General features: G+C 43.1%; 1 protein-coding gene across 1 annotated transcript in view; it reads left to right on the forward strand.

The window, feature by feature from the left end:
* The first annotated feature begins 379 nt into the window (after positions 1–379).
* Positions 380–24,847, forward strand: part of LOC142596476 (mitogen-activated protein kinase kinase kinase 1-like) — a 91,616-nt gene continuing 67,148 nt past the window's right edge. The window contains exon 1 of the mRNA XM_075725596.1: positions 380–1,140. Coding sequence (XP_075581711.1) covers positions 380–1,140 — 761 coding nt within the window. The remainder of the gene's footprint in view (positions 1,141–24,847) is intronic.

The raw sequence follows: 24,847 nt of genomic DNA on the forward strand, positions 1-24,847 counted from the left end.
TTAGTTGCTGGCTGGGGCTAAACCACGACAATTTCATACTAATCCCAGAGATGAATGAGCAGGTAAGCTTGGGCACAGCGGCGATTTCCTGTCAGCTCGCTGCAGCACAGGAAGGCACCATAGACATTTTGCTCCTTCCTCGCCTCTCGGTTGGCTCCTGGGGAGGACGTCGCCTGGGGAAGTTTTGGGAGTGCTAGGGAGAAGGAGCACACAGACGGGGTGCTGTGATCTGGGGCGCGGCGCCACCAGGAGCCGGCCCGAGTTTCGGGAAGGGCTTCCGCGCGCTGCCCCACAGCGCTGGGTCCTCACGCGGCGGCGACTGGCCCACACCACGGCCCCACGCGTCGAGGCCGCCGGAGCACCCGCCGCTCTCCTGCACATGGGAGGGGCCACGTGGGGGCGGGGACACCCTCCCCATTCAGCACCTCCGCCAGCTCCCGGGGATGGCCCGACCCGTCCGTCCGCGGGCGGCCAGACTCTGCCCCTGACGAGCAAGCGCGACGCCAACACCTGCGCGGGGGCGGACGGGGCGCCGCCGCGGGCCGCTGCACCTACAGGCGGCCGCCCCGCCCCGCGCCTCCTGCTACCACCAATCCGCGCTCGCCTTCCACTCCCTCTCTACGCCGTTTCCGTAGCGGGTCGGAATGTTAGCTTCCCCCAAGCCTTGGAAGCCCTATGTGACCCGCTAGAGAAAATGGCGGCGGCGGGGAATCGCACTTCGTCGTCTGGATTATTCTCGGGTAGTAGTGTGGAGGCTGCTGCCACCGGGAGCCTGAAGGGCAGTGCGGGGAGTGTCGCCGGGAGCGGTGGGGGGTTCCTGCGGGAGGCGGGCGGCGGCGGCCGGGAGCAGCGCTCTGACTGGAGACGGAAGCAGCTGCGTAAAGTGCGGAGTGTGGAGCTGGACCGGCTGCCTGAGGCGCCCCTCTTCCTCGCCGCTGCCGTCTTCTCGTCCTCCTCCTCTTCGCCGGAGCCTCCCGAGACGCTGCTGCTCCGCTACCTGCCTGGGCCGCGCTCCAGCCCCGCCAGCCCGGCTGCCTCCCCTAGCCGCTGCGCCGAGTTCCTGGAGCAGCTGCCGGCCGGGAGCCTGGCGGGGACCGACCCCGCCGCGCAGCGGAGGATGGAGCCATCTCCCCCCGCGAGGTGAGGGGGGTGGCGGGGCTATTCCCGTGGGGAGGGCTCGGGCCGCACCGTTCCCGCTCCTCTGCGGGCGCCCAGCTGCCGCCTGGCCGGGAGCAGATGCGGGGGCGGTGGGAGCTGCCCGCGGAATGCAGGGCTGGGGTGCGGCAGGCAGCCCTCGCCTGCAGCCTTCTCCTGGGGCGCGGAGGCACCTGCTGCATGCTTGAGGAAGGGTGGCTGCCGGGCTGCCCCGCGGGCCGCCCGCAGCTGTTAGCGGCGCGGGGCTGCGCGTCGCCCAGCAGTCGGCGCCGGACGAACGGGTTGGGGCGGCGCGTCCCTGCGCCGTGGGCGATTAGCTGCGCGGGAGTTGAGCCGTGTTGGGGGGGTGCTTCTGTGTTTAATCTCTGCTGGAGTCCTAAAAGGCTTTGAAGTTTGAGTTTGTGGTGGTGGCGGGGACCGGGGTCGGATGTGTCAGCCTTTGGATCTTGGTGTGAGTGGAGCCCGTTAACTCTTCTGTAGCTCTGTCGCCTCGGTGCCAGAGCAGGACGCGAGGGTGCGGCGTGGTTCAAGCGGCAGCTGTGCTTCTGCTTCGGGTGCTCACCGAGTACCTGACCGCTTTCTGGACTTTCCTAGCAGTTTGCTGTACAAAACTGAGTAATTCTTAATTTTTTTCTTTTTCTTTTTTTTTTTTTTTTTTTTTAAAAAGGACTTCTCTGAAGTCTAATTCTAACTTGCAGCATCGTGGTATTGCAGAACTGATTTCTTTGATTCTTAGTAAGGCGGGGAAGGAAGGCTTTTAAACAAAAATGTCCCTTCTCTTTTTCAGAGATAAAGTAATTTTTTAGTGGTTCAGTCTAGGTGATACATTTGAGTGGTTTCATTTAGTGCCCTTGTGTTTGTAGTCCTTGTTTGCCTTCTGTGTGTTTTATTTGATAAGTCCAATTTCTTGAGGTTTTATAGAACTGCACATACTATGCCTATTTGATGTATGTGAAAGTGAACATGTCCATGGTGAAGCAGTTAAAGTGCTTCAGAGCACACTTCAGCTTTAATATGCACTTGCTAGGTGTAACTGGTATGTGTGTGGGAAGGCACTGCAGTAGTGATGGTGTAATTTTGATGTGAAGTTGATAATTTCATATGGATTTCTTGTAAGGTTTTATATGATATAGACTGTGTAGTTAAAGGACTTAGTATTAACATCAAAAGACCTATTTTAATGCTGCCTTACAGTTTGTATGGCTAATCATTTAAACCTCATAAGAAATCTAGTTCCAGTTTGAACAGATGGCTTGTGTATTCTTTTTAGTTGTGTCTTACAGCAGTTAAACCTTAAGGATATTCTTTAAAGGTTGACTTATCTTGGGACTATTGTAATAAAAACTGTTTTTTAGACCAATGTCCTGTTTACATAAGTTTTTAGCAATTCTGATGGATTTTGGCCTATTTCTAGGGCAATGTAAAAATACTTGAGTGGTGCGATCCTAATATATAAGAAATGCCTCTGTACTTAAAGAAGGATTAGTGGGAAATCAAGTGTTTCAGGAAGGGCAAAAATCATGTATGAATTTTAGCAAGTATCTTGGGCTTTTTTTATGATTTTTAGCACCATCTTTGTCTCTTGAGTTGGGAATTTATAATGTACCGTATCTCATAATACAATTGTATCCAGCTTCATGGCTTTCAAGGAAAATAAAGAATCGGTGTTGGAACACGATTAAAACAACTGAGAGTCTCCTGGTGATAGTAAGTGGGAGTTAGGCTTGATATTAGAGGTTCAGGAAGGTCAATATATGTTGCATTGATGCAAAAGCATTGAGTCCATCCTTGCTAGTCAGTCCCACAGCAGCGATGACAGAGCAGCTGTGGATTTTTTTTTTTTTTTTTCCTTTCACATGGACAGTTTTGCTTACTTTTAAGTGCCTGCATTTGGACAAGTCAGTGTTTTGAGTGTGTGTATGAGTTAAAACCCTTCTCCCCAAATGCTCTCTCACATTTGATTAGGAATGATAACAAATCATAGAAAATGCTAAATGCCAAGTGCTTTTCTCTTTAGTATTTTAGTGAGATAGTCTACTTTTTAACTGTATTCATGATAAATTTAAATACATGGCAGCATTAATAGTGATTTTTTTTTTTTTCAGAAATATCTTATAAATGCTCATATGGAGTATCTCAGTAATTCTGTATGTCGTGTTATCAGTACATAGATGTTAGACAAAGTACTACTTTGTCAGGCCATATCAAGAATTTAAAACATCTCTCTGCCCTTATTGTAATATTAAGCTGGAGGAGGGAGATTCATTTGTATGTGAGTAGCAGTTAGTGTATTACACATTAAATCTGTGCATGCGGCTGTTGCCCAGACATTTAAGAGGTGAACTGAAGGGCATAATCAAAATAATATATTATGTGGAGGTTTTCTATTCTGTTTTTAAATACAGTAGTTATACTTTCCTGTAAGGATATAATGTTCGTTAAAAGATACTGTGCTTGTTCCAAAGTCGTCCTATCAGTCTCTGGTATTACAGTCACTTTCTTTTTAAATAGATTTTCTGTTTATGCTGGAAGACCTGCATGAGCCTCAGAAGGAAGCTGAGAAGGAAAACTGACTCTGCTGTTAAGTCTTAAATGTAAATATTACCTTTTTTCTTTAATCTCTCAAGCATTCTGCTTGTCAGGGCAGTAGAACAAATATTTTCACTAAAAGCTGTAAATGTTTATAAGCTATCTTTTTATATCCCTGTAAGAGGAGGGGTGAGTTGTTTTACTAGGAAATGTAGCTTCAAGATAAAGCACTTCAGACCTTTTATCCTGTGTCTATACTGACAGTATATTGATTTGGTTTATAGAAAAAGATCCTAACAGTGAGTTCAGTGATAACTGTAGTATGATTTCTTGTAATTTGAGTTATAACTTCTGTTTTGGGGCAAATCCATGTAGGCAAAATGCACCTCCTTCTCTGTGACCTTAACAATGTTCTCTTGAAATGTTCAAACCATTTAAGTGATGTTTATTTGTGTCTGAAACTGGTGTAGGTGACTTATTACATCCCCAAGTACAGGATTAGTTATACTGCTATAACCCTATTTTTTTTATTAAAAAAATGAAAAGCAGGAAATGCTGCGATTAGTCTCCTCTGCATACAGTAACCATGTACTGTGTGACTTGGGTGAAAACTAAGTGTTTGAATTTGAAAATGCATGTGCTAGCTACGGCAGACTTGTCAGATGCTGCAAGACAACCTTTTCTGTATTTTCTGCAATTGCTGTTTGCATTGATGTCTGCTAGAGATACCAAAGACACACTGTGAAACTGAAGTTTTGACTATATGTACAAGTGTACTGTTAAAAGCTTGTCAGTTTTAGCTCTGCTTATCAATTTGTAGTGCCTTTGGTGACTTTCAAAGGAGGGCATGAATGTATTAACAGAGCACTGGACTGGGCAGTGGAGTGGGAACAGAGGGAGAGCAAGTACAGTGAAAGCACAGTGTAGCCAAGGTTTAATATGCTCTTTTTTTACTGAAATGATAATGTTGTCAGAATGTAGCTAAGGTAAAAAATATAGCTTATTTACCTTGGCTAAGAATAGCTAAGGTAAAATATAACTTTATGTGTTTTAACCAAATCCATGATGCTGGGTATTTTTCACTGTCTGCTTAAATAAGCCACCAAATTTTCTGCTTCCAGTTTAAGCTGAATACTACTGTGAGAGAAGTTTCACCTCCTACCTCTTCTGTGCTCTGTGGCTTGAGAGTGTTTTTGGAAGAGGGTCACCCTCTTCTACCATGTCTTATTTTTATCACTATTAGTTATTGCAAGTGGTAGGGTTCTGCTTAAATGGCTTGATCTGGTATGGCAGTTTCTTTGTTTCTATGCAAAGTAAATAGATTGTAACTAACTAATCTGGAGCTTTCTGTCTCATTGGATTTAGTGATATTAAAGGTTGAGTCTTCACTGTCACTCAGTGGAGTCTAGGTACTGCTCAGTGCAATACCTGTGTGTAGATGTGTGTAATTGTGCCTTACCCAAAGCTCAAACATGTAGAGTACAAGATACTTTTGAAGATCAGTTTTTCCTTCTGTATGATGGATTTGAACTTCATGAGATCTTTTACTGTGCTAATGCATTTGTTACCGTTTGAAGTTGGACTAAAGGTAATGGTGCAGCTATGCAAAAGTTTATCCCAGTGCAGGAGAGAATGAGGTGCGAGTGGAAACAAGCAGCTGGGGAGACTGTGGGACTGCTTCTGTTAGCTTTTGCTGGCTTCCAGTATTGGTGAAAGTTGGCTTAAGCTTGTATAAAATAGAAATTATATGTTGCCACATAGCTGTTCTTTAAAGAAACTTGTAAAGCTAGTTTTTAGCAGCAGGTGGTGATAAGAGAATGGATCTGGTTTGAGTTCTGGAGTTTCTAATGCTAATCTTCGCTTGGTAAAAAACTAGTTGGGTGGCCGAGCCCAGAGAGTAGTGATGAATGGAGTTAAGTCCAGTTGGCGGCCGGTCATGAGCAGTGTTCCCCAGGGCTCTGTTTTGGGGCCAGTCTTATTCAATGTCTTCATCAATGATCTGGATGAGGGGATTGAGTGCACCCTCAGTAAGTTTGCAGATGACACCAAGTTGGGTGGGAGTGTCGATCTGCTGGAGGGTAGGATGGCCCTGCAGAGGGATCTGGACAGGCTGGACTGATGAGCCGAGGCCAACTGTATGAGGTTTAACAAGGCCAAGTGCCGGGTCCTGCACTTGGGTCACAACAACCCCATGCAGCGCTACAGGCTTGGGGAAGAGTGGCTGGAAAGCTGCCTGGTGGAAAAGGACCTGGGGGTGTTGGTGGACAGCCGGCTGAACATGAGCCAGCAGTGTGCCCAGGTGGCCAAGAAGGCCAACAGCATCCTGGCTTGTATCAGGAATGGTGTGGCCAGCAGGAGCAGGGAGGTGATTGTTCCCCTGTACTCGGTGCTGGTGAGGCCGCACCTGGAATACTGTGTCCAGTTTTGGGCCCCTCAATACAAGAAAGACATTGAGGTTCTGGAGTGTGTCCAGAGAAGGGCAACAAAGCTGGTGAAGGGTATGGAGCACAGGCCTTATGGGGAGCGGCTGAGGGAACTGGGGTTGTTTAGTCTCGAGAAGAGGAGGTCGAGGGGAGACCTTATCGCTCTCTACAACTACCTGAAAGGAGGTTGTAGTGAGGTGGGTGTTGGTCTCTTCTCCCACGTAGTTAGCAATAGGACAAGAGGAAATGGGCTCAAGCTGCATCAGGGGAGGTTTAGATTGGATATTGGGAATAATTTCTTCACGGAAAGGGTAGTCAAGCATTGGAACAGGCTGCCCAGAGAGGTGGTGGAGTCACCATCGCTGGAGGCGTTCAAAAAACGTGTAGACATGGCACTTTGGGACATGGTTTAGTCTAGTCTACCCTTAATTGGTTTAGTGTGGACTTGGTAGTGTAGGTTAATGGTTGGACTGGATGATCTTAAAGGTCTTTTCCAACCTAAGCGATTCTATGATTCTATGAAATCTCTGTTCTTGGTGGATTTTCTATGAAGAAGGGTTGTCTTATTTTACTTTTTATCTGCTCTCACTTAAAACTCTATAATTACAGTTCATTCTTTTGCTCAAGGCAAAGTGGACAGAAAGCCTTTAAGAGGGCTTCGTTACTTGTCTCTAGGTGACTAGGAGAATGTGGTTAAGGGGAAAGTTGCTTTCTGTTGCTTCCCTCCTTTTTTATCTTTACCCAGAGGCTGAGTGTGTTGCCTGTAGGACACTTCTGATTTCCTGTCTCGCCACCCTGCAGAACTGGAGAATCCTGCTTGGTGGTGAATAGTCTTGGTTTCCTCCCCCCCCCCCAAAGGTAGGCTTGGGTGTGTGTTTTGGGTTTTCTTGGTGGCTTTTTTTTCTTGGGTTTTTGGAAGATCAGTTTTGTTGGATCTTGACTGAAAAATGTCCTGAAAAAACAACAGCTCTATTTACTTGATACTTAAGAATTATTTGAAATCGGGGAATTGTTTACCTTCTGTCTGGAAACTGATTAAATACTTTTCAAATTGTCTTAAAAGCTGCTACAGCCATCACTCCCTCAATTTTGCTCAGAAATGTCCAATTTCTTGGTAGTGCTGAGCATCTGATGACTAAGGATTTGAAGTTGTTGGTAAAAAGTGGATTTTTTTTCTCTTTAAACTTAAAATTTGTCATTGAATATTCTGGTTTCTCTGCTATGAGATGAAACTGGAATTCAAGTCAGTCTACTCTTGTTGCACACTGTCTCAGTGTATTTCTTTTGTATCCCTGAAGTGTGAACTATTCTCATAATTCATGGAAATCTTACATAATACTGTTTGTTCTCATCTCTCTTGTCCTAATATTCTAATTTATAGTGGAATTGCTACTAATATACCTATTACACCAGATGATTTCAATTCTTCCCTAGTACTTCTCATCAATAGATTTCACAGTATTTATTGCTGATACACTGCTGTTGATACTGCACCTCCTTGTAACTTATCCAGGGTTACTGTGGAAGGTGGGAGTGCTGGAGAAATGGGTTCTGTCTGCTAGACCACACTGACATCTGACCACATCTGACATTTTGTTTTCTGAGCTCTCTGCTGTCCTCCTCTTGAGCATCCTGTCATCTTGCTTTTGAGCAAACTGAAATGAGTCTTTGCTCAGCTGTCAGCAATGATGATCAGGTCCTTTTGTGAGCTGATAGTTAACCCTCAAATGTATGCAACTAATACTCCTCACTTTGACCCATGGACATGCATTTCATTTCACTAGTTAATTTTGTCAAATACCCTCTTATACTCTGAGGATTTTTTTTATGACCATCATGCTTGTATCTTCAGAATTGTTCCTTTCAGATGCTGAAAGGGCTTGGTGTTGAAAGGAAAAAAACCCTAATTTGTGATAATACCAATTTGAGAAACAGTTTAGTTTTTTAAGCAAATCAGTGTTACCTCCCATTCTACTACCAATAAATGCCTGCAGAATTTTATTTTGGTAATCCTTTGTATCCTTTAAAAGGGAAGTGTCAAAGCTTAGTGGATAATAGGGTCTCCCAATTACCTTCAGGTAATATTTCCCTGTTCTGTATCTGAGGAGGCATACAAAATTAAAATATCTGAAATGTGTGGTGAAACTTGCAGTGACCTCCAGTTTGCAGTTCATGTAGACTTTATTGACCTTGTCAGATTAATGCACTCTAGCAGGCAAGTGTTTGTCTATTGTCGTGGTTAATACAATGTTCTAATTGCTTTGATTTATGACAGTACTCTAATTTCTGGTTGATGAATATGTACTTTACTTTGAAAATTCGTGTGTAGTCAGTGACAGTTTTCTCAGTTTATCAATATTTTATACTTTTTCAAACTTTTTTCATGTTTAGACTGCAGAGCTGCCAGATATGATACTAATATTACTTTCATTTTTTTCTTCTGTTGCAAGTTTTAATTTTACCACCACATATGTAATCAGTATCTTAAATGTTCCCATAAAATACATCTGAAACTTTTTTTTTTCACTGAAGTAAATATTTCTACAGATGCCTAGCCTATTACTAAAGACTTATTTGGTTAATGTAAGACAATATTGCAGTTGTGATTAGCATGGAAGCTCACTGAAACAGTGCTAATGTGGTCTTAAAAATTTGGAAAGGATCTCCCATATTAAGGATCCATATTGCTTATTAATTTTGTTGGATTATTTATATAAATAAAACATAGGTGATGGTTCCTATAGTTGTATGAAATGCATTGTCAGGAAGTTCAAACTTGAAATGGAAATGTGAACAGCTGGTTTTTAAACAGTGGGGCTGGATGGAGTTTCTCTTAAAACCATACTAATATGCATAAGTTTATTTTTAAAAAGTTATTTCGATAATGTCTGCATATAGTTCTGGAAAATGAGCTCTTCTGTAAATATAGAACAGACATGAATAGTTCTTCCACACTACTAAGCAAACACAGTTTAGTTGTAGCTGCAGTTGTAGCTTCTGGCTTCTGGCAAGGTCGCTGTAACAAGCAGAACTAGCTTTTTCTTTGAACCTCTGAGGTTAGGACCAGGATCTCCTGCACTGGTATCTTCTGTTCCACACAGGCTTGTTCACACCTTCTTCAAACATCTTCCTAAAAATAACTGAGAATTTCAGTTTTTTCCCCTGACAAGAATTTGCTCCGAGTTGCAACTGCATGTTTCCTATCCCTCACAGAGGCTCTTGGGAGGAAGAGCAGGGGTATGTCCAGAAGAGGTCTTGTAGACATGCAGATTGTTTTCTGTATTTGTTTTAAGCCAGTGTTACAGGAAGAGGGAGGAGAAGGAGCTTCCCCACCCCCTGCCTTGTGTACAAGAAGGCATGAAATGAAACTCTTAAGCCATGCAGATCTCTGGCAGAGAGCAGATAGTCCTCAGGGTTGTTATTTTAGTGCATTGTGCCAAACTAATATAGAAAAGATTGGATGACTGATCTATTTGGTTTCTCTCACTGTGAAGATTGACATGCAGACTGACATTCAAACTACCTTTTTCTTGTGGGAAGAAGGCAGATAATCCCCATCAGGGAACTGAGTAATAAAATATTTTGGATTAAACTAAGAAGTCTTCCATCTGTGCAAAGTAGGAAGGTGCTTTCATGTAAGGATGTGTTAAATATTGTAAACTTACATACACTGATACCCTCAGCAAGCTGAGTGAGGAGAAATATTAACAACTGGAAAAGTATTTGGTTTAGGTGATGATACAGGGGCAATTTAGAATTGTTACAGTGGTGTAATGCCTGGCCATTGCTTTTGGCTTCTGCTGTGGGTCAGTATGCCTCCATTCAAAATGGTTACTGTTGTCACTCATTTTGGCTTTATTGTTGGTAGTGAAGGATTCAATTCTTAAAGCTTTTTTTCTTGTGTAGGTACTTTGTTGAGAAAACATGGGGGAAAGGGTTAGAAAGCAGCAGATCAGTAGAACAAATATAAACTGTTTCCTTGTATCTGGGATGCACATTTCAGCCCAAAAGAATTTCTCAGGCCAAGCTTTTTTTCTGTCCAAGATAAGAGAAGTCAGGGCTTGCAGACTGCAGTCCTAAACTCTTCTACAATGGAAGCTGGACTTGCCTTTCTGAAGGGGGAAAAAAAAAAATTACTGGAAGGCTTTGAGCTGAAAATTGCCCTATGAGATGTCCATGAGAGAGGTCTTGATGACATCTCATTGAAATGTTTACTGTCTGTACCAAATGTGTCAGTGTTGGTAGCTTTCCTTGGCTGTTGCTCTTGGGATATTCTGTACAATGTCAGTTTACTAATAACATCACAAACCTTTATGAAAACTCTGGCAGTTCTCAGAAAGGTACTGTCTTTAATATCACTAGAGAAAATAGGGGAAAGATTTGGTTAAACTAGTGAAACTGTTTAATGTTCATCTTACTAAACTCATTTGGAGTATACTTGGTCTTGAAATTATGTTATTTATATTGAAAACTTTGAAGTATAGATTAGCTCTTTAGAAAGTTATGTGTACATATGGTAAAGAGGAACAGTGCTACTGTATCTTCAGCTTTGTCTTTTAAGCATGCGGTTAAGTTCGAGCATGTTCAGGTACAATGGTAAACCATCTTGTCCTGGTAAATATGCTGAAGCATATAATTCCCCTTAGTATCTCAGCAGAAAATTAGTATGCTCTACTGTTTGCTTGTTCTGACCTGCTCCGAGCTGCATGTTTGTGGTGGTATTTTACAGCTCTGCCACTAGTGAGAATGCCCAGCGAAGCCAAGTGGGGAAGGACAATGGCTTTGGTATTTTGAAATCAGCTATGCGTGAATTACATTACTATATTTTTAAAATTTACTGCAAATGGGAATAGAGGTCCAGTGCCAGGGCAGGCCACTTGTAGACCCTGGGAATCAAGACTGCAAGGGAGAGCACAGCCAGAGCTTTTAGGCTTTTGGCTTACTTTCAGCCCACAGGGTGGGCTGCTGAAGAGCTAGCAAAGGGAACTAGCAGGAAATCTGCCAGCTTCTACTATGTAGACAAAGGTTCTGTAGGAGCTTCATCAAAATGGGTCTCTGACTTTTTCTGAATTGACAGATAATTTAAAAAAAAAAAATTTCTAGGCGGCAGCTTAGCTGTATGCATAAGTAGTTCCATTGTCTTTAACAATACTTACACATGCATAAATATTTGAGACCTAAATAACCATAAATATCTGGGAACTAAACAAATACAGGTTTTAATCTTGTGAGTGAGCCTCCAGTAAAACCCTTACGCATTGGTGGAGCTTATAGGCTTTATTGGTATTCTTTTGCGCAAGTGTTCACTTCTTGTGTATCTATCCAGTTTGTGGTATTGGTGCCTTAGGCTGAGATGAAGCAAGGTTTATCACCGAGTAGGTGAAACTTCTCTGATCTGGGTTTCATTCAAAACCAGAATCCCAATTCAGAGGAAAATTGGCACCTGAATTACCACTATGCCCATCTCGGAGTTACATGTGCCTGTTGCAGGGTTCTGGCTGAAGCTTCTCTGCTTATCGACTCTATCAAGCTGCTGGCACAAAGCCTGTTGTACTTGCAGTGGCCAGGTAAGTGCTGTGCATCTTATGGCCCTCAGTTACATAAAAACCTGGTATGGGGCTCATAAGATTAGTGAGGCAGACAATCTCTGATGCTTCAGGCAGGAGGTGCCTATAGAGCTTGGGGAAAAGAAGGAAGCAAGATCTGGTAGTGTAGCATGTGTTACAAACTGCAAGACTTACTGGGTCTAACAGTCTCCACATATACATAAATTTAAACGCATATATTTATATTTAGCACTCTGTGGTTTAGCCCCTGTAGGCAACCAAGCACCACACAGCTGCTTGCTCACCCTCCCCCCCAGTGGGATGGGGGAGAGAATTGGAAGGGCAAAAGTAAGAAAACTTGTGGGCTGAGATAAGAACAGTTTAATAATTGAAATAGTAGTAATAAAAACTGCAATGAAAAGGAGAACAATGACAGAGAAACAAAACTCAGGGGGGAAAAAAAACAAGTGATGCAACTGCTCACCACCTGCTGACCGATACCCAGCCAGTTCCCGAGCAGCGATCGCTGCTCCCCAGCCAACCCCCCCCCCCCCCCCCCCCCCCCAGTTTATATACTGAGCATGACATCATATGGTATGGAATAGCCCTTTGGTCAGTTTGGATCAACTATTCTGGCTGTGCCCCCTCCCAGTTTCTTGTGCACCTGGCAGAGCATGGGAAGCTGAAAAGTCCTTGACTAGCATAAGCAGTACTTAGCAACAACTAAAACATCAGTGTGTTATCAACATTCTTCTGCTACTAAATCCAAAACACAGCACTATGCCTGCTACTAGGAAGAAAATTAACTCTATCCCAGCCGAAACCAGGACATTAAGGAGCCATAAGATTTTTGGAGGAAAGAAAATACTGTTTGCTTGTTCCAGCTTATTGGGAAATAATTCAGCTCTGTTCCAATTAATGCTTGTAAGGGAAAGGCTACTGAACAGATTAATCTTATCCTGTTACCATTGGTACAAAATGTACTCAAAGTTTCTATGATCTTGGAGCCAAAAGGTCTGTATGTCTCCCTGATTTGCACAACTGGTAAGTAGGTAAATTGGCTTGGAACAAAGCCAAATATAGATAGAGGACTGATTTATGCAACTGCTGCATTTTCAGATATCTGCAACATGGTCATCTAATTATACTAGTTGTGACCAGCTGTGGGGAGAACACAGCTTGTGTTATAGGAGCTGGTACCTTAAGAAGCATGGGCTCTTTCTCTGCCATTAAGTATTTTCAGTAAAATTTTGGGGGAGAAGACAGTTGCCTCTGGATTTCAGAACACTTCCTTATGCAGTGAACATGATGACAAATAAACTTATGATTTGGTAGAGGCACAGAGAAGGCATATGGATTTTGCCCTAAAGAAACTTTTAAAACTTGTTTCTTGAAACCACAAAAAATTAGTGGGTAAGCATAAATGCAGTTGATGTTTTCATTGTAGTTATGATAATTGGCAAGGTTTTTGGCATTTGTCAGTAACAGTCTATCCAGCCTTTCAGGCTTCTTCACAATCAGTTTCAGAAAATAAAAAAGATTATGTAGCACTTGTTCTTTTTTTTTTTTTTTTTTCCCCTGTAAGCTCACTATAGAGAACCAACATCTCACTTTCTCTGCTGAAGGTCCAATGTCTGCTTCATTGCATTTCTGCACCTTATTGCGGTAAGGTCTGCATTTTGATACCTAAACAGAAATGGGAAATGAGAAAATGCGGGTCTAGCACTATTACTACCTGTCATGGTTTAAAGCCAGCCAACACCTAAAGCACCACACAGCCACTCGCTCAATCTCCCTGCTGCAGTGGGATGGGGGAGAGAATCAGAAGAGTCAAAGTAAGAAAACTCATGGGTTGAGATAAAGACAGTTTAATAAATGAAGTAAAATAGTAGTAGTAATAACAATAATAATACACAAAGCAAGTGATGCATGATGCAGTTGCTCACCACCTGCCAACCAATACCCAGCCAGTTCCCGAGCAGCGATTGCTGCTCCCTGGTCAACTCCCCCCAGTTTATATATTGAGCATGATGTCATATGGTATGGAATAGCCCTTTGACCAGTTTGGGTCAAGTATCCTGGCTGTGCCCCCTGCCAGCTTCTCGCTGGCAGGGCAAGAGAAGATGAAATGTCCTTGACTAGTGTAAGCACTAATTAACGCACTGATGTTTTAGTTGTTGCTATCAGCATTATTCTCATGCTAAATCTAAAACACAGCACTATGCCAGCTACTAGGAAGAAAATTAACTCTATCCCAGCTGAAACCAGGATGGTATCCACCCCTTATTCTATACCATCTACATCATGCCCAGGTCTCTAACCTTTCCAATAAATTCCAATTAATCACCACCACTTCTCCTTTCTCTTGATACATACACATTGATATCATTCCCTTAGTCTATGGGCCATCACTCAAAAAAGTCCATTGAGTTTATTCAGTCCATGACTTTGGGCTCCATCTGTCATCACAGTCTTTCAGGGCAGGAGAGATGGTGTGCGGTGTTGGATTGTTGCATGCTGAAGGCAGTTCTGGTTCCATCACTGCTGCACTTTGCTTGGTTTCATCAAACTTCATTCTTCATTAAGCTGGGTGATACCATTGATACGGCATAGAGCAACTATCGAAGCGATGAAATACAGTATTATATAGCAATTAACATCATACCATTCAGTTCATTGGCTATTCTCACCCAAAATCAAATCCCCTTGAGGTACACAATGGACTTCCCAATCCTTCCACATTACCCACCAAGTGCACCCAGGTCCTTGAGCAAAAGCAATCCCATGAATGGGTTTGCCTTTGCCCGAGGGGGAAGTAACCCAGACTGTCTTCCACAGCATATTTCTTATGTGCACTACGGGGACTTTATCGCCTTCTACAGTACGTAACAGTTCTGATTGGGCAGGAGCAGCTCGACTGGCAGATCCCCTAGTGTTGACTAACCAGGTGGCTTTCGCTAAATGTGTATCCCAATGTTTGAATGTCCCACCACCCATTGCTCTCAGGGGAGTCTTTAACAGCCCATTGTATCATTCAATTTTCCTGGAGGCTGGTGCATGATAGGGGATGTGATATACCCATTCAAGGCCATGCTCTTTGGCTCAGGTGTCTATGAGGTTGTTTCGCAAATGAGTCCCATTGTCTGACTCGATTCTTTCTGGGGTGCCATGTCACCATAGCACTTGCTTTTCAAGGCCCAGGATAGTGTTCCAGGTGGTGGCATGGGATATGTTTCCAGCTATCCGGTGGTTGCTTCCACCATGGTGAGCACATGGTGCTCGTCATGGTGGGTTTGTGGGAGTGTGATATAATCAACCTGCCAGGCCTCCCCATATTTGCATTTCAGCCATTGCCCTCCATACCAGAGAGGCTTTAGCTGATTGGCTTGTTTGACTGCAGCGCATGTTTCACATTCATGGATAACCTGTGCTGCAATACTGTCCGGGGTTAATTCCACCCCTCAATCACGAGCCCATCTATATCTTGCATCCCTTCCTTGATGGCCTGAGGTGTCATGGGCCCACCAAGCTATAAATAGTTCACTCTTATGTTGCCAGTCCAGATCCACCTGAGCCACCTGCTGGTCCTTTTGATGTTCTTCAGTGGCCTGACTCCTGGGTACATGAGCATCTACGTGATGTACCTTTACAACCAGGTTCTCTACCCGGGCAGCAATATCTTGCCACAATGCAGCAGCGCAGATGGGTTTGCCTCTGTGCTGCCAGTTGCTCTGCTTCCATTGCTGCAACCCCCCCCACAGGGCATTTGCCACCATCCATGAGTCAGTGTAGAGATAAAGGACTGGCCACTTTTCTGATTCAGCAATATCTAAAGCTAGGTGGATGGCTTTCACCTCTGCAAACTGACTCGATTCCCCTTCCCTTTTTCTTCAGCAGTTTCTGCGACTTGTTGTATAGGACTCCATACAGCAGCCTTCCACCTCCGATGCTTTCCCACAAGACGACAGGACCCATCAGTGAACAGGGCATATTGCTTCTCATTTTCTGGCAGTGTATTATACAGTGGAGCTTCTTCAGCAGAATTTACCCCCCTTCTTTAGCGACGTTCCGAAATCTTTGCCTTCTGGCCAGTCCATGATCACTTCCAAGATTCCTGGGCAACTGGGGTTTCCTATTGAAGCCTCTTGTGTGATCAGTGCAACCCACTTACTCCACGTAGCATCAGTTGCATGATGTGTAGAGGGGACCCTCCCTTTGAACATCCAGCCCAGCACCAGCAGTCAGGGTGCCAGGAGGAGCTCTGCTTCAGTACCAACCACTTCTGAAGCAGCTTAAGCCCCTTCATATGCTGCCAATATCTCTTTCTCAGTTGGAGTATAGCAGGACTCGGATCCTCTGTATCTGCGACTCCAAAACCCTAGGGGTCGACCTCGAGTCTCCCCTGGTGCTTTCTGCCAGAGCTTCCAGGTAGGGCCATTCTCCCCGGCTGCGGTGTAGAGCACATTTTTTACATCTTTTTACACTTTTCCTCCACCTGGCTGGAGGCAGGGCCACTCTAGTCCTGGTTATAGTGTTTGTTATTCACTTCTTGTAAATGCAAGTCAGACATCCCTTCATGAAGATCAGAAAATCAGCCCTTCTACTCTGTCTGGGGAACTGCCCACTGGAACTTGGAGCAGCAGTTTTACTCAAAGAACCCCCGTTTCTGATTGTTTTTCCTTGCAACTCACATACCCGTGTCTCTAGGGTTGAAGTAGGTTTTCCATCCCATTTCCTCGTGTCCTCTCCATGGTCATGCAGGTAAAACCACAGGGTGGCCTGTGGTATGTATCTGCTGCGTCCTCGCTCTTGAGCAGATGGATGCTGACTCCTAATGGCTGAGATACTGGTTTGTAGAGGTGTGGAGTAGGATATATCTATCCTCTTTGAGTTGCTGGAACTCCCAGGACACGTTTTCTGCAGGTAAGACACAGGCCCATAGGGAGGAAGCTAGTCTTTTTTCCTGTTGCTGGAGTTTGTCAGCCAATTCATCCACCATTGGTTCCTCTCTGTCTTTCCAGGTTATTTCTGCTGTTGAGTTTACATGCGATGATGGTGGCTCTGTACAAATTTCCGCCACGTGGGTTGTGTGCACCTGACTTCATCTGGATCTTTGGATAAGTGCTCATTGTTCAGGTCACTATAAATCACCTCCAACATGGCTAATTCCCTGTATTGGGTTTTTGTGGCAAGGTTTTTGTAGCAGGGTGGGCTACAGGGGTGGCTTCTGTGAGAAGCTGCTAGAAGCTTTCCCTGTGTCCGATAGAGCCAATGCCAGCCGGCTCCAAGACGGACACGCTGCTGGCCAAGGCCGAGCCAGTCAGCGACGGTGGTAGCGCCTATCTGATAACATATTTAAGAAGTGGGGAAAAAACAAAGGAATACAAAACTGCAGCTGGAGCGAGAATATGAGAGAGAAACAACTCTGCAGACACCAAGGTCAGTGAAGAAGGAGGGGGAGGAGGTGCTCCAGGCGCCAGAGCAGAGATTCCCCTGCAGCCTGTGGTGAAGACCATGGTGAGGTAGGCTGTCCCTCTGCAGCCCATGGAGGTTAATGGTGGAGCAGATATCCACCTGCAGCCCATGGAGGACCCCACGCAGGAGCAGGTGGATGTGCCCAAAGGAGGCTGTGACCCCATGGGAAGCCCGTGCTTTAGCACGCTCCTGGCAGGACCTGTGGAGAGAGAGGAGCCCACACTGGAGCAGGTTTGCTGGCAGGACTTGTGACCCCGTGGGGGACCCACACTGGAGCAGTCTGCTCCTGAAGGACTGCACCCTGTGGAAGGGAACCACGCTGGAGCAGTTTGTGAAGAACTGTAGCCTGTGGGAAGGACCCACGTTGGAGAAGTTCATGGAGGACTGTCTCCTGTGGGAAGGACCCCACTGGAGCAGGGAAGAGTGTGAGGAGTCCTCCCCTTGAGGAGGAAGGAGCGGCAGAGACAATGTGCGATGAACTGACCACAACCCCCATTCCCCGTCCCCCTGTACCACTGGGGTGGAGGGGGTAGCGAACATCGGGAGTGAAGTTGAGCCTGGGAAGAAAGGAGGGGTGGGGCGGAAGGTGTTTTAAGAGTAAGTTTTATTTCTCATTATCCTTCTCAATTTTGACTGGTAATAAATTAAACTGATTTTCCCCAAGTCGAGTCTGTTTTGCCTGTGATGGTAATTGCTGAGTGATCTCCCTGTCCTTATCTCGACCCACGAGCTTTTTGTTATATTTTTCTCTCCCCTGTCCAGTTGAGAAGGGGAGCGATAGAGTGGCTTTGGTGGGCACCTGGCATCCAGCCAGGGTCAACCCACCATATTCCCTCAGGTACTGGATACCTCTCTCCATGGTGGTCCACTTGTCTGGGCGATATAGAACATCTTCCATGAAGGGATACCTTTCCTTCACACTTGACAGAAGTCGCCTCCAGAGGCTGAGGGCTTGTGCTCCTTTTCCAGTCGCTTTGTCAATATCTCCTTCCCTGGAAAGGGATCCCAGCTGCTGGGCTTCCCTGCCCTCTAGTTCCAGGCTACTGGCCTCTTATCCCAGCATCAGAGCAGCCAGGTGATGATGTGCTCCCCTGGACGATGACTGAAGTCTTTTCGCATATCTCACAGTTCACTCAGGGATAGGGATTGGGTGGTTACTGTTTCATTTATGGGTTCTGCCTCTTCCTCCTCCTGTTCTTATGATGGCCCTGGTTCATCTTCATCCCTTACTAAATGAGCTGATTTTCTTGTGTATTTCTTCTTGTGTATAGGGCCGACTGAGACCAGCACGCGTTGGTTCACTGGTTTAGTTGCAGTGGCTGTGGTTGGAGTAGGTGCAGTGCCTGTCGTCTTGTCATCAGATCCAGAGACCTTTTCTTCCCCTTGAGGGTACTGAATAGTGTTGAACAGGGCTCGGTAGGCATCGGCCAGGCCCCAGCACATTGCAGTGATTTGTGTCTCTCTGGAGTTGCCAGGGTGACAACGTACTTTTTCCAAATACTTTACTAGTTCTTCAGGATTCTGCACTTGTTCAGGGGTGAAGTTCCAAAACATGGGAGGTGCCCACTGTCCTAGGTACTTGCCCATGCTATCCCACACACCCTGCCACTCATAACTCTCCAGCCTTGGGGCAGATCTCTGGATGATATTCTTAAAGTGCTTAACCTTAGACAAAACCAAAACAATATTCCCAAGAAATACCAATAGATGTATCTTAACTACCCAAGGATGTCCAAGTTACTGAAAAGTTATTGTAATGAAGGCGGAAACATCATAGAAGAAGGTAGCGAAGGTGCCATTCTGTATTTTCTCCACAAAAAACCTCTCGGAGGAAGAGGTATAATTGCTAATTGTCTCCATGAGGTGGTACCCGAAATACATTAATGGTTTCGGTACAAAACCCAAATACCAGATAAAGCTCAAGGTCAGTGTTTTAATAACAAGTCTCCCAGGCAAAACATCACTAATAACTGCAGAGCACAGCAAGCTGCAAAACCCAACACCAATCTTTAACATGTACAGCAAAAAAAAATTAAAAAAAAAAGTTAACAGATTCCTTAATAAGCTCTGGTTAATCTGGTATTATCTCAAACCCTTCATAGCCCCTTGTTGGCTGCCAAAAAGAACTGTCGTGGTTTAGCCCCTGTCGGCAACTAAGCACCACACAGCTGCTCGCTCACTCCCTCTGCCCCAGTGGGATGGGGGAAAGAATCGGAAGAGTAAAAGTGAGAAAACTCGTGGGTTGAGACAAGAACAGTGTAATAATGGAAATAAAGTAAAATAGTAGTAGTAATAATAATAATACACAAAGCAAGTTATGCATGATGCAATTGCTCACCACCTGCTGACCGATGCCTAGCCAGTCCCTGAGCAGCGATCGCTGCTCCCTGGCCTACTCCCCCCAGTTTATATACTGAGCGTGACGTCATATGGTATGGAATACCCCTTTGGTCAGTTTGGGTCAAGTATCCTGGCTGTGCCCCCTGCCAGCTTCTCGCTGGCAGGGCACGAGAAGTTGAAAAGTCCTTGACTAGTGTAAGCACTACTTAGCAACAACTAAAACATCGGTGTGTTATCAGCATTATTCTCATGCTAAATCAGAAACGCAGCACTATGCCAGCTACTAGGAAGAAAATGAACTCTATCCCAGCCGAAACCAGGACACTACCTTTCCATGTTCAAATAAATGGCATGTGTTTATATCTGGGAGGGGAAAAAAGCTGGCTCTCATGAGGGAAGTGGTTAATGTAGCTAGTTCTTACCATGGCAACTTTCGATAAGGATTTGTTGGGTTACTGTATACTTATTTGCAGTCACTAAAATAATCTATAATTATATGAGCTGAAAAGTTTAACTCTTTTCGTTTAACTACATTAGTCCTTCAGAAGCTGTGAATGGGCAGTCAGTAGAAATATTGAGAATTGTGCTATTCCATAGTCATACAGCACCTTGCTTCTATCTTTGTGTAGATGCGTGGCTGGCTGGCTCATGCTTAGCCCAGACATATTTAGCAATTAGATGGGAAGGCTGTCCTGTGAAAGTGTTGACTTTTCCTATCTGCAGTGGTCAGATATACCATTTGGGTCCTATACCTGAATGTTCACATATTACATGTTGTTAGAAATATGATTGAAGCTGACTATGCACGCACCTTTATTTTTCCAGGATAGAATTATGTGACTGTGTTCTTTACTTGTCCTGTGCAGTCCAGACTGAAGTCAGCCTTGTTCCAATTCCATTTTAAAGGTGTGTCTTCCTTCTGATGTCTTCATGGACTTGGGGCTCAGTCACCCTAGTCACAAATTCTGCATCCTATTGCCTGTAAGTTTAGTGTAGCGATTAAGTCAATGGGTGACATCAGTCTTCAGCTCCTAGTTCACAGCCAGGCTGCTTCCAGTACCTAGTATAAGGTTAACCTGTTGAGAAAAGTATTTCCATAAACAGTCCATTAGTAAGACACAAGGGCATGACTTGTTTCATACACTGACTTTTTCCACCTATAGTACCACTAAGTGTTTCCTGGAAACTAGTTTTTAATTCTGGTCTCATATATGTGATGTAGTTTCATAGTGATTTGAAAAGCACTTTACACACCTGTTTAAAGAAGTGAGACTGCTTTCTCAGTTACAAGTTATTCTCCCATTTTTGAGAGGCTGCTGGTTGGACTGCTTGGCAATCACCTGTTTAATTTGTTGCTTCTTTATCCTTTCTTATATTGAAGCACAGCCGATGAGTAAAAGCTTTCTTAGTGGCACCTCAGGGAATGACTTCAGATTCAGTTGTTATTGATTTCCTTTGGGCAAAAGAGATTTTCTCTGTAACAAGGGGTGTTATTTCCCCTTTCTTAAGCTGGTTCAGTTGAAACCTTACACTTTTATTTCCCATTTTTTTAAATGACTCTCATTAGTATAGTTGGTATTACTGCTTCAAGTCAGTCCTAGCTTGTAGAGAGTAAGGAATGTGACTAAAGGAGATCATCAGTAGTATCTATTTTATGTGTGTTTGTGTGTGCATGCATATATATATACTTATCTAAGTTATATAAATATATACACAGTCTCTTAAAGGTAATAAAATTGTAATGGCAGAGATGGAACATCTGCATAACATCTCATTAGGCTTTCATATTGTTTCAGCAGATAATCAACTCTTCATGTTACAAATTTGGATTTTCTGACCTTGAACTTAAAATTTTAAGTAACTGTTTGAACCCTCACTGAAGTTATGCATTCTATGTTGTGGATAGGTTTATAACTCTTTTAAAATATTTTAATAAAATGCAAAGTTGTCTTATATTCCATCAAAACCAAACTAGCCGATAGTAATTAACACAGCTAAAGTGGCAAGATTTCTGAATGGAGAGAGCTCATAAAGGGTTTTGCTATAATTGTCACTATTGCCAATGGTGGGTACCTCTTTCCCAGGCCATCCGCCTTTTTGAAGTATATTGTATACTACTGGTCATATACATATCACAGTTTGTCAACTTCTTGCCTGGAGTGTTTTGTGGGAGTCATTCAGAAACCAGTAACATGACAGAACCTAAAATGTTCACATGAAGAGGTAAAAACTAACATTTCATATAAGGAATTATTTAAGAGTGGTCAAAAGATTACTGTAACAAAGCACTCAACCTCAGAAGACCCTTTCCTGTCCTTTTCCATCCCCTACACAAATATTTTCTAATATTTTTGGTAGTGTCTTAATTAGATGCATCATTAGCTGAAGGCACTAGGAGGCTTTCTTTTCAGGTGAGGTTGTGTTGAACAAGAATATTATGGGAAGTCGCAACAGCTCTAGTTGTACCTTAAGGAGAATGAGAATGCTGTGACAGTCTGGGGTGCCACTTCTGTCAACATACAAACTACAGTAGTTATCACATGTTGCCTGGCTTTCTCAAAGGTGTGTGCCAAGTGCTGCTTGTTTTGGTAAGAGATACTTAACTTCTCCTAGCTTTGTAAGAAGATGGGAGGGAAGTGCAGGTTGAGAGTCTTCCATAAGCAGTTTGATCATACATTAAATTCTCAATTTAATTCAGTAGGGCAGTTACTGATTAAAAGGTAGGCTAGAATTGATTCTGCTTCATTCTTGTATGTAATCATGTGAAAAAGGTCAGAAAGTGAAGACAATTGACCTTAGGGCTGTTTTATGGCTATACCCACTTTTTTGCTAGGCTTTTGTCTCAGTTTAAATTAGCAGATCTAGTTTAATATATGATTTGAATGTCAGGAATAATCAGCCTTAATTTTGTTCTTTTCTGAGTTCCAGTTCACTACATTGTAATGTAGCAAAGCTACAGTAACCTAGTTGAGTATAATGTTTGAATATCGGCAGCTACAACACGTTTTTCATCTTTGTTTTGCTTGCTTTACGTATTGTTGCACTGAAGTTAAATTCAGGTTTTAGTTGATATTTGTTAGAGGAAATTTAGCAGATAACCACTTCAGCAGTCTTCTCCTGTACTGTTGCAAAGTATATGCATAAAGTGGTGCATGTGTGTGGAATTTTTTCCTGTGTGTTTCTTATATTTAAATGTGTTGCTTAAAAAAAACCCCACACGCCAAAACATCCTGTTTTAGGTTAATACTGATTTTATATGGATTCTGTTTTTAAATCCTCAAATAGATTGTGAAAGTGTGAATAACATGCAACTTATTGAAATACTTCACTTATGACTGTCATGGTTTAGCCCCAGCCAGCAACTAAGCACCACACAGCCACTGGCTCACTCCCCCTACCCCGATGGGATGGGGGAGAGAATCGGAGGAGTAAGAGTGAGAAACACTCCTGGGTTGAGATAAGAACAGTTTAATAATTGAAATAAAGGAAAATAGTAATGATAACAATAACAATATAATAATGATAATAATAATAATAATATACAAAGCAAGTGATGCACAATGCAATTACTCACCACCCGCCGACCGATACCCAGACAGTTCCCGAGCAGCGATCGCTGCCCCCTGGCCAACCCCCCCCAGTTTATATACTGAGCATGACGTCACATGGTATGGAATAGCCCTTTGGGCAGTTTGGATCAACTATTCTGGCTGTGCCCCCTCCCACTTTCTTGTGTACCTGGCAGAGCCTGGGAAGCTGAAAAGTCCTTGACTAGCATAAGCAGTACTTAGCAACAACTAAAAACATCAGCCAACATTCTTCTCCTACTAAATCCAAAACACAGCACTATGCCTGCTACTAGGAAGAAAATTAACTCTATCCCAGCCGAAACCAGGACAATGACTATTTCTGCATAAAACACCTATGAAACTTTTGGATGAAAGCTTATAAGGCAGATCTGACAATTTGATCTTTCCAAATAAGAATGCATGTTCTTGAAGATAATTAGCTCTTTATTTTCATTTCACTTAATTTTGAGTAAGACAGTTATGGCTGCTTGCAAATAAACAGTCAGCTTAAATTGTAGATTGGTCTAATAAGTCTAGTACAAAGAGTGAGCAACTAATAAATTGCTTCAGAAGGAAGAAAAATAGTCACAAAGATACACTCTTTTGAGCTGTGCAAGATTAGATTTTTACAATATGAAGATACTTTAGCCTAATTGAGTGTACAGAGAATTACAGAAATCAGTTTGAACAGAAATAAGTTGTGCTTCTTCAAATCCAAAAACCAAAACGGATTGGATGAGTCGGGCCTCACCTGTGCCTTAAGTACATGCTGGTATTTGAATAGGAGGATCACAAACCATACCAAAACTTCTAGTGAGCCAAACACACTGATCACTAAAACTTATATGTTGACTTAAGGGGAGAGAGAGTTGAAGGTAGTGAAAGTAACTTATTTTAACAGAAACTTGTTATTTAGGTAATGGAGAAGAGTTGTATTGTTTTCTCAACAAGTAGCAACTAATGAAAATGTTTTGCTCTCATTATACCTTAATAGGTATAACTCCCATGATTTCATGTTTCTTGTTCATTTTTTTCATATCCACTTGAATTCTCATTCATTGTAGGCTCATTTTCCCAGTGGTTAGGCTTTTTTCAAGGTAACTGTCATATCCCTTATTCAGTGTTTTGTTTTTTTAAGATTGGAGTTTTAAAACATTCTTATCATCCTGGAAAACAGCAATAGAAGACGTAACTGTATCTGAATGTTCATACAAAATAAATCATTTGAGTTACTCAAATTTCTTTTAAATTGCAATTAATAGTTTTGAATTTCTCTTGTTGGTATTTGATTTATGTGTTTTCTGAAAATGAATGCTCTTTTTTTCTTTTTTTTTGCTGTGCCCTCTTTGATTAGATTTGCTTATGCAGAAGATGAAGGTTGGATTTTAAATAGAGCTGAAATACAGAATTAGTTACTTAAACAGTTTCCAAAATTAGGCTTCACATTTAACAGCTTTGAGTGGCTTGACACTTTAGAAAACCAAATTGCTTCTATGGATTCTTTCAATGGATTCTTTCATATGAATTGGGAAGCTTTTGTAACGTGAAGGCAGGGAGAGGAACAATCCAGAACAGGAGCCATTGGTAGTCTTTCACCTTATCCAGAAATGTAATGCCCTTTTTTTTTTTTTTTCTGAAGCTGACAGTGGAGACAAACTTACTGAAGACTATGTTTATCAGCCAGTTTGCTTGAAGTGATGTGGTTTATTCTGGCTTTTTCAGGATTCATTGCATAACATAAAATGTTATTTGCATTATTAATTTGAAGTTGGAAGTGGTTAAGAATCTTCTAAGAATAATACCAAAATTT

This window comes from Pelecanus crispus, chromosome W (genome assembly GCF_030463565.1).
Source record: "Pelecanus crispus isolate bPelCri1 chromosome W, bPelCri1.pri, whole genome shotgun sequence".
Classification (NCBI taxonomy): Eukaryota; Metazoa; Chordata; class Aves; order Pelecaniformes; family Pelecanidae; genus Pelecanus; species Pelecanus crispus.